The sequence below is a fragment of the Vigna angularis genome, chromosome 9 (assembly GCF_016808095.1).
Source record: "Vigna angularis cultivar LongXiaoDou No.4 chromosome 9, ASM1680809v1, whole genome shotgun sequence".
NCBI lineage: Eukaryota > Viridiplantae > Streptophyta > Magnoliopsida > Fabales > Fabaceae > Vigna > Vigna angularis.
The window spans coordinates 28,823,169-28,833,847 of NC_068978.1; the positions used below are offsets into that span (position 1 = coordinate 28,823,169).

At 33.9% G+C, this 10,679-nt stretch overlaps 1 protein-coding gene across 1 annotated transcript; it reads right to left on the bottom strand.

Moving 5' to 3' along the window:
- Positions 1-8,117: 8,117 nt before the first annotated feature.
- Positions 8,118-10,239, bottom strand: LOC108347066 (uncharacterized). Its single transcript, XM_017586182.2, has 3 exons — positions 9,973-10,239; positions 9,320-9,532; positions 8,118-8,310 (listed from the first exon to the last, which is right to left on the bottom strand). The coding sequence occupies exons 1-3, from the start codon at positions 9,976-9,978 to the stop codon at positions 8,254-8,256; spliced, it is 276 nt and encodes a 91-aa protein (XP_017441671.2). The 5' UTR covers positions 9,979-10,239; the 3' UTR covers positions 8,118-8,253.
- Between the last annotated feature and the right edge of the window lie 440 nt (positions 10,240-10,679).

The window sequence follows — 10,679 nt, forward strand, 5'->3', positions numbered from 1 at the left end:
ATACTTGCCATGGTAAGTCATATTTTACTAAACTGCTGGCTAGTTGTTCAACCAACACATGTTTTTTCTTTTCCTATTCCTTTTTGTACACTTACTCTTTTCCTTTTTGTCATATTTAAAGGATTACGTGGCATTGTAATCAATAATGTCCTATTATACTCATTGTTTGATACTTGCCATGACAAGTCATAGTTTACTAAACTGCTGGCTAGTTGTTGAGCCAACATATATTTTTTCTTTTCCTATTCCCTTTTTGTACCCTTACTGTTTTTGTACACTTACTCTTCCCCTTTTTGTACACTTACCCTTCTCCTTTCCGTCATATTTAAAAGATTACGTGACATTGTAATCAATAATGTCCTATTATACTCATTGTTTGATACTTGTTATGATAAGTTATATTTTACTAAAGTGCTGGCTAGTTGTTCAGCCAACATATGTTTTTTTTTTCTATTCCCTTTTTGTACACTTACTCTTTTTGTACACTTACTCCTCCCCTTTTTGTACACTTACTCTTCCCCTTTTCGTCATATTTAAAGGATTATGTGGCATTGTAATCAATAATGTCCTATTATACTCATTGTTTGATACTTGCCATGATAAGTTATATTTTACTAAAATGCTCGCTAGTTGTTCAGCCAACATATGTTTTATCTTTTCCCATTCCCTTTTCTTACACTTACTCTTTTTGTACACTTACTCTTCCCCTTTTTTTACACTTGCTCTTCTCCTTTTCGTCATATTTAAAGCATTACGTGACATTGTAATCAATAATGTCCTATTATACTCATTATTTGATACTTGCCATGGTAAGTCATATTTTACTAAACTGCTGGCTAGTTGTTCAACCAACACATGTTTTTTCTTTTCCTATTCCTTTTCGTAAACTTACTCTTTTTATACACTTACTCTTCCCCTTTTTGTACACTTACTCTTCTCCTTTTCGTCATATTTAAAGGATTACGTGACATTGTAATCAATAATGTCCTGTTATACTCATTGTTTGATACTTGCCATGATAAGTCATATTTTACTAAACTGCTGGCTAGTTGTTCAGCCAACATATGTTTTTTCTTTTCCTATTCCTTTTTGTACACTTACTCTTTTTGTACACTTACTCTTCTCCTTTTCGTCATATTTAAAGGATTACGTGGCATTGTAATCAATAATGTCCTATTATACTCATTGTTTGATACTTGCCATGACAACTCATAGTTTACTAAACTGCTGGCTATTTGTTCAGACAACATATGTTTTTTTTTTCCTATTTCCTTTTTGTACACTTACTGTTTTTGTACACTTACTCTTTCCCTTTTTGTACACTTACCCTTCTCCTTTCCGTCATATTTAAAGGATTACGTGGCATTCTAATCAATAATGTCCTATTATACTCATTGTTTGATACTTGTTATGATAAGTTATATTTTACTAAATTGCTGGCTAGTTGTTCAGCCAACATATGTTTTTTTTTTCTATTCCCTTTTTGTACACTTACTCTTTTTGTACACTTAGTCCTCCCCTCTTTGTATACTTACTCTTCCCCTTTTCGTCATATTTAAAGGATTATGTGGCATTGTAATCAATAATGTCCTATTATACTCATTGTTTGATACTTTCCATGATAAGTCATATTTTACTAAAATGCTCGCTAGTTGTTCAGCCAACATATGTTTTTTCTTTTCCTATTCCCTTTTTGTACACTTAATCTTTTTGTACACTTACTCTTCCCCTTTTTTTACACTTGCTCTTCTCCTTTTCGTCATATTTAAAGCATTACGTGGCATTGTAATCAATAATGTCCTATTATACTCATTATTTGATACTTGCCATGGTAAGTCATATTTTACTAAACTGCTCGCTAGTTGTTAAACCAACACATGTTTTTTCTTTTCCTATTCCTTTTTGTACACTTACTCTTTTTATGCACTTACTCTTCCCCTTTTTGTACACTTACTCTTCTCCTTTTCGTCATATTTAAAGGATTACGTGACATTGTAATCAATAATGTCCTATTATACTCATTGTTTGATACTTGCCATGATAAGTCATATTTTACTAAACTGCTGGCTAGTTGTTCAGCCAACATATGTTTTTTCTTTTCCTATTCCCTTTTTGTACACTTACTCTTTTTGTACACTTACTCTTCTCCTTTTCGTCATATTTAAAGGATTACGTGGCATTGTAATCAATAATGTCCTATTATACTCATTGTTTGATACTTGCCATGACAAGTCATAGTTTACTAAACTGCTGGCTAGTTGTTCAGCCAACATATGTTTTTTCTTTTCCTATTCCCTTTTTGTACCCTTACTGTTTTTGTACACTTACTCTTCCCCTTTTTGTACACTTACTCTTCTCCTTTCCGTCATATTTAAAGGATTACGTGGCATTGTAATCAATAATGTCCTATTATACTCATTGTTTGATACTTGCTATGATATATTATATTTTACTAAAGTGCTGGCTAGTTGTTCAGCCAACATATGTTTTTTTTTTCCTTTTTCCTTTTTGTACACTTACTCTTTTTGTACACTTACTCTTCTTCTTTTCGTCATATTTAAAGGATTATGTGGCATTGTAATCAATAATGTCCTATTATACTCATTGTTTGATACTTGCCATGATATGTCATATTTTACTAAAGTGCTAGCTAGTAGTTCAGCCAACATATGTTTTTTCTTTTCCTATTCCTTTTTGTACACTTACTCTTTTTGTATACTTACTCTTCCCCTTTTTGTACAATTGTTCTTCTCCTTTTCGTCATATTTAAAGGATTACGTGGCATTGTAATCAATAATGTCCTATTATACTCATTATTTGATACTTGCCATGCTAAGTCATATTTTACTAATCTGCTGGCTAGTTGTTCAGCCAACACATGTTTTTTCTTTTCCTATTCCTTTTTGTACACTTACTCTTTTTGTACACTTACTCTTCCCCTTTTTGTACACTTACTCTTCTCCTTTTCGTCATATTTAAAGGATTACGTGACATTGTAATCAATAATGTCCTATTATACTCATTGTTTGATATTTGCAATCATAAGTTATATTTTACTAAACTGCTGGCTAGTTGTTCAGCCAACATATGTTTTTTTTTCTATTCCCTTTTTGTACACTTACTGTTTTTGTACACTTACTTTTCCCCTTTTTGTACACTTACTCTTCTCCTTTTCGTCATATTTAAAGGATTACGTGACATTGTAATCAATAATGTCCTATTATACTCATTGTTTGATACTTCCTATGATAAGTTATATTTTACTAAAGTGCTGGCTAGTGGTTCAGCCAACTTATGTTTTTTTTCGTATTCCCTTTTTGTACACTTACTCTTTTTGTACACTTCCTTTTTGTACACTTACTCTTCTCCTTTTAGTCATATTTAAAGGATTATGTGGCATTGTAATCAATAATGTCCTATTATACTCATTGTGTGATATTTTCCATGATAAGTCATATTTTACTAAACTGCTGGCTAGTTGTTCAGCCAACATATGTTTTTTCTTTTCCTATTCCCTTTTTGTACACTTAATCTTTTTGTACACTTACTCTTCCCCTTTTTGTACACTTGTTCTTCTCCTTTTCGTCATATTTAAAGGATTACGTGGCATTGTAATCAATAATGTCCTATTATATTCATTGTTTGATACTTGCAATGATAAGTCATATTTTACTAAAGTGCTGGCTAGTTGTTCAGCCAACATATGTTTTTTCTTTTCCTATTCCTTTTTGTACACTTACTCTTTTTGTACACATACTCTTCCCCTTTTTGTACACTTATTCTTCTCCATTTCGTCATATTTAAAGGATTACGTGGCATTGTAATCAATAATGTCCTATTATACTCATTGTTTTTTACTTGCCATGATAAGTGATAGAGACCTTTTACGTTACCGATCGTCCTTAACGCTCGTCATCACTGATCGGCTCTACTCTCGGACGATCGGTTTGATAGTAATCCTTTTCATTACCGATCGTTTTTACCGATCGTCACCACTGATCGGTAAGGACTCTCGGACGATCGGCTGTACCGTTCGTTAGGTTCTGTTGACTTCTCGCTACTGTTCCTGTTGTCTTCTCACTACCGATCGTCTCTACTCTCGGACGATCGGTCGTAGCGATCGACAGGTTCTGTTGTCTTCTCACTGTCGATCGTCTCTACTCTCGGACGATCCGTCGTACCGTTCGACAGGTTTAGTTGTCTGCTCACTACCGATCGTCTCTACTCTAGGACGATCGGTCTAGGAAGCTGCTCGGTCTGCGTTTTACTTTTCTTAGTTGTTTCTTTATTTTTCTGTATAAATACTTTGTTTTGTTGTAATTTCTGTAACTTTTCAATACAATTCATTTTCAGTTTGTTCTTTCTAGTTTTCTCTTCCTCGTTTCTCTGATCTCTTACATGGTATCAGTAGACAAATACTTTCTGTTCTATTCTCATGGCTTTCTCCAATTCCACCGCCGATTATCTTTCTAATCCTGCTAATCCTCTGTTTCTCCATCCCGGTGAGAACCCAGCTCTTGTTCTTGTCACTCCTTCCCTTTCTGACAACAACTATCAACAATGGCGACATGATATGCTCGTTGCTCTTGAAACCAAGAATAAAGAAAAATTCGTTCTTGGTACTGTTTCTTGCCCTCCTGCTGATGATGTCCTTCACGAAGCCTAGAAATGCTGCAACAAGATGGTGATTTCATGGCTGACGCGATCCATGACGCTTCCCATAAAATAATCCGTTATGTGGATGGAATCTGCCTACGAGTTTTGGACTGATCTCCTTCAACATTTTTCTCATGGTGATAAGTTTCGTATTGCTGATCTTCAATAAGCTCTTCACTCTTGCAAACAAGGTGATTCCACTGTATCTCAGTATTATACTCGTCTTCAAATAATTTGGAAAGAGCTTTCTCTGTATCAAACCATTCTTGTTTGTACCTGTCATTCTCCTTGCAATTGTGGATTATTGATCAAGATTCAACAAGATCGTAGTGATGATTCTGTAATCAAGTTTCTACGTGGGTTAAACGATGAATTCTCTTCTGTACGTTCTCAAATCATGCTAACGGAACCCATGCCGACTCTTACCAAAACTTTTTCTTTGATCCTTCAACAAGAACGCGGATTTCACAATTCTTCCTCACAAATTCCACAAGATTCCATGGCCAATTTCAATTCTCACGATCCTCAGTACAAGCCTTATAAGACCGATCGTCCTGGTGTTTCTTCTGGTCGTGGACGCGGACGCATTCCTAAATATGGTGGTCGTTCCAAATACTGCGATCATTGCAAAAGAACCAATCATACTTCTGATAATTGCTAGATCAAATATGGCCTTCCTCAAGGTTATAAACCCATCATCAAACCTAATTCTGTCATCTCCAATCCTTCTGCCAACCTGACTGATGGTGTTTCACACACCTCCACTGATTCTTCCGCTGATAAAACTCAAATTCCATGCACTTTTTCTCAAGATCAGTATGACACCATTCTTGGTTTATTGAAACAGTCTCAATCTCCTACTACTAGGGAGGCCAGTGTTAATCAATGCACTCCACAGTCATCAGGTTATTTTTCTTCACTTAATTTTTCTTCTTGGATTATAGATAGTGGCGCTACTGATCATATATGTTCTTCAAAATTTCGATACGTTTACCAAATCACAGTTTTGTTACTGCTAAATTTTCTGGCACTGTCATTTTAGGCAATTTGATTTTGCATAATACTCTTTTTGTTCCCAATTTCTCTGTTCATCTTATTTCTATTTCTAAACTGTTACATTCCAATAATTTCCTCATTGTTTTTCATCAAAATAGTTGTCTCATTGTGCACATGGATACTTACCAGACGATTGGAGTAGCTAAGAAATACAAGGGCCTTTTTTATCTTCTTAGTAATAATCCAACAACTACTTCTGAATTAAACATTTTTCATTCTGCTTTTCATAATAGTTCTAGTGATTCTTGTAATCTATGGCACATGAAACTTGGACATCCTTCAAATAAAGTTTTTCAAACTTTAGCTTCTCAATATACTGATATTTCCTTTCAATCTATTGATGATTGTGATGCTTGTGCTTTTGCTAAACAAATAAATATGGTAACAACAATTTTCTTTCAAAAGTAAGAATAAGCAGAAGATATTGACAATGTAAGAATGGATCAAAAGTAATAGTGTTAAAACAATTTTCTTTCAACAATATTGTCATACTTATTTTGTTTAGTGTAATTTATGCACAGGGCTGTTAAGTATCGACAGAAGAAAATCCTTAAAATAATAGAAAGAACAGGTACAATGAAATTATTGGTTGGTCAAATCACAGAAAAAGGAAGAACTGTCTTGCATGAAGTTGCAAGAATGAATTATTACAAAGCAGAAGGCTTAGCTGGAGTGGCATTCCATCTACAAGATGAGTTGCGTTGGTATGATGTAAGTATTTACAACTTCGCATGTATTTGGACACTATTAATTTAAAAATTTAGATTTTCTATTGAATTTTTAGTCTTCTATTATATGTCTTCATAATATATTGATAAATACTGATTTTAATATTTTAAAATATATTTAAAACCCTTTTACATCAATGTATTTTATAAAACCTCAACAAGACAGCATAGAAAACAACCAGAAATTTAAACTCTAAAATTGAGTCACTTAATCACATATCAGGTTAGCGTCTTATCTAACCTTAAAATACTTGCAATGAATGAGTAGAAAGTAACTATTGTATTTTCAGACTGTGAGAAGATTCACACCTAAACATTACAACATGCACTTTGACATAAATGGGCATACACCAGAAGACATATTGGAAATTGAGCATGATGGAATACTTAAAGAGGCACAAAAATGGTTGAAGGAAACAGCTCAATCATGCTCCACTGTTATTGCTATTCTGATTGCCACAGTGGTATTTTCTGCTGCTTACCCCACTGAATATGGCATTGATGCGTTTCCTGTAAATGAGTTTCTCTTTTTCACCATCATGGATGTTGTGGCTCTTGCAACCTCACTTGCTTCAGTGGTGGTCTTCCTTTTCATTCTCACTTCTCCATGTAAGTTGTGGGATTTTCACAAGTATCTGCCAAGAGCACTGAAATTGGGATTTGCTTTGTTCTTCATATCATTGATAACAACAATGCTTACATTCAGCGAAACCTTTTTGTTGACCAGTCGATATGTAAGAATGAGACATCGACATTAATGATGTATGGTGCTGCTTTCATTCCTGTCACTATTTTTGCAATCATTCAGTTTCCTATTTATGTCATGTAAGAATTGGACATCGACATTAATGATATACGATGCTGCTTTCATTCCTGTCACTATTTTTGCAATCATTCAGTTTCCTGTTTATGTCATGTAAGAATTGGACATCTACATTAATGATATATGGTGCTGCTTTCATTCCTGTCACTATTTTTGCAATCATACAAGTGAAATAGAGAACAGATACTTAATTGGATGATATTTAAATCCAAAAGGGACCAAGAAGATTTCACCATTATATATAGTCACATGATTACTGTGGCAAGCTCTTTTGTTGTTTAGTTATTCTTTGGTTTTTGGTTTTTGTTGGGGTGTTTTAGTTTGTCTTTTTCTATGTACTTTTGGGTGAAATCATTGATGATAGGTCTTGAACTTTGGTTGTAAAAACTCTGAACCAGAAGTTATAGATTTTAATTTCTTTTAAAATTTCTTACTTTCACAACATATTTCATTCTCGACTTGCTTCCAAAGATGCTTGGTGATGCTTGGAACCATGACATAAACAGGAAACTGAATGATTGCAAAAATAGTGACAGGAATGAAAGCAGCACCGTATATCATTAATGTCGATGTCCAATTCTTACATGACATAAACAGGAAACTGAATGATTGCAAAAATAGTGACAGGAATGAAAACAGCATCGTATATCATTAATGTCGATATCCAATTCTTACATGACATAAATAGGAAACTGAATGATTGCAAAAATAGTGACAGGAATGAAAGCAGCACCGTACATCATTAATGTCGATGTCCCATTCTTAGATATCAACTGGTCAACAAAAAGCTTTCGCTGAATGCAAGCATTGTTGCTATCAATGATATGAAGAACAAAGCAAATCCCGAAGAAAGGTTAAAAGGGTTAAAGAATTAAGACCTTCCTAGTTTTGGCATAAAGTAGCTCTGGTGAGATCTTGTACAAGTCTTCATCAACAGGCTTTGGTTTTGGTCTTGGAATTGGATTAGTTGGGCTAGATAGCTCCTTCACATTACTCACCCAATTCTGCTTTTTTGCTTCTTTTTTCATGCTGGCAACGTACCTTTTCCTACATTGTCAGCAACAAGTTAAGAACCCCATCAGAAGAAAAAAAAGAAAGTGACCTTTGAAGATGTTAGACATGAATGTTTACCCTTCATTGTATGCTACATTACTCATCATTACATAGGAAATTTCATCTTTGATTACTTTACTACCTTGGTATGACACCAATGGATCCCATTGTCTGTGTTATTAGTGACCAATTGACATGGACAATAAAGCCTAAAGTTGCACCTATTGCACTAAGTTATTTATAATCATACTTTATCATAAAAGTATTAATTTAAAACTGTTAATCATTGTCAGATACACAACTTCACCAGCAATCTGTGTGCTATTGGAAAAGTTTGTGTTAATAATTTCTCACCTGTGGCATGAATCATGAGTGTCATTTACTATAGTAGGGCCCACAATAAAGTGTGTCTACATAGTATAAAGAAATGCCACAGAGAAAGAAGAAGACAAAAGTTGTTTGTTTTTCAACACTCATGGTCTAACCCTGTCATATGGATGAAACATTGGAACTTCGTTTTCTTGTCATTAATTTTCACCTTCTTTTGATGCACCAACCTTGGTTTAACAAAATTGAAAATACAAGACCCTTTATCATGATCAAGCACAAGATAACATAAAAAATGCTCAAAAGACAATGAACTGTTTAACTAACTTGTGCCTTTAATATTGTGCAAACAGGTTAATTATAGAGAAATACTTGAGTGTCACTTTAATCACTTTAATAATCTCCTACTAACGTGAATGACTCATACAAGTAATGATTAACTTATATTCTAGCAGAAAAAACTCTTGTTTCTGTACAAGGAACTTTCATTTCTCTTTCAGCTAACCAGAAACAAGTGGTGTTAAGCCAACACAGAGTGAAGAAGAAATATGCAGTTTCACCACTAACTAAAATAAAAACTCATGCATGACTGACTAAGAAGTTTATCCTAAGAAAAAAACACCAAGGAAAAATTCAGAAAAAGAAGAACTTAGAAGCATATTGAACATACACATACCCTTCTACGAGGAACAACAATCATAGCAGGTGTGACAACATCATTCTCATACAAGTCCCCAGTGACATAAAGGTCTCTATCTTCAGACTCAGAATAACTGTATCTTAACAAACCAGCTTGTCTTGCAGACTCAAAGCACTGAGTGAAGGGAAGATTATCATTCCAATCCCAGCTCCCAAATGCTGGCACATGATGCCTCTTGTAGTAATATTCCTACACAAGAAATCAACACATCAGCAACAAAAATCACTCTTTGTATCACAAGAAAAACAGTCACAATATTTTAAAAATTTATACATATTTGTTCAGTCACTTCCATCAGTTTTTTTTTTTTCTTTTTTTTACAGTATCAGTAACCCCAAATCATAACACTATGCTTGATTTTCTGACTCTGGTTTTTCTATCAGTTTAGAGAGAGTGACTTCAGTTCCATATTACTGATTACCCTTTAAAGAATACATTAACAAGTTCAAATTTTGACTAAAACCTCGGTTTTCACATACAAGTTTAAGAACTTACATCAAAACATACACCAAGTGGGAATAACATAGACACAAAATCACCAATAAACTCAAACATGAAAATTAACTAAACAAGTAGCATAACAAAACATGTAGAACAATAGCAATAGAATACAAAGACTTATGACTTACTTCCATAGCAGCTACACAAAGTGTTTGTGAAGTGAAGGAGTGTGTTGAGTGATGACTGAACAAGGAAAAAGGGTTATGGTTGAGGCTCTCAGAGTTGGAGGTGAAGGATTTAAAAAGAGGAGAATTTGTGATGTGAGAGAAAGAGAGAGAGATAGAAGGGTAGAAAAAGTGAAGTTGACATGGTATGGAGAATGAAAGCAAAGTGAGGTAAAAAGAAGAGAAGGGAGATGAAGAAGTTTCACAGTGAGAAACAGAGGGACAAAGAGGTAAGGGTATGAGAAAACAAAGAGTAAGGTGAAAATTCAAAGGGTTATGTGTTGCTTGTTTTGTTTGCTTCTGTGTAATATCCCAAGACAATGTGACAGAAAAAGGCTCCTCATAAAGAATGTTAAAGCTGGAAATTCTTTTATTGAAAATATTAATTATCTTCTTCTTCCAGTTTCAAAGGATTTAATGTATTTTTTATATCTCAAGCTTTTTTATTCAGGCATGTCATAGATTCAGTACTTCAGAGTAGCCTTACCTCTGTTTGAGCTAAGACTTGAAATAAAAACAAAATTGTGCTACCATGCATGAATTACTCTCGAAAAGGATAGCAACATTTTTTTTAACTAACAGAAATTAATCAAAATTCATAAAATTTGGTTTGTTTTATATTTCATTTTTTTTTAACTTTAGTTAATTCGAATATATAAGAGAGTGTATAT

Coding starts and splice junctions, on each gene's coding strand:
- LOC108347066 (XM_017586182.2), bottom strand. Junction 8,311..9,319: donor TTGTTGTTCCTCGTAGAAGG/GTATGTGTATGT, acceptor CTGACAATGTAG/GAAAAGGTACGTTGCCAGCA.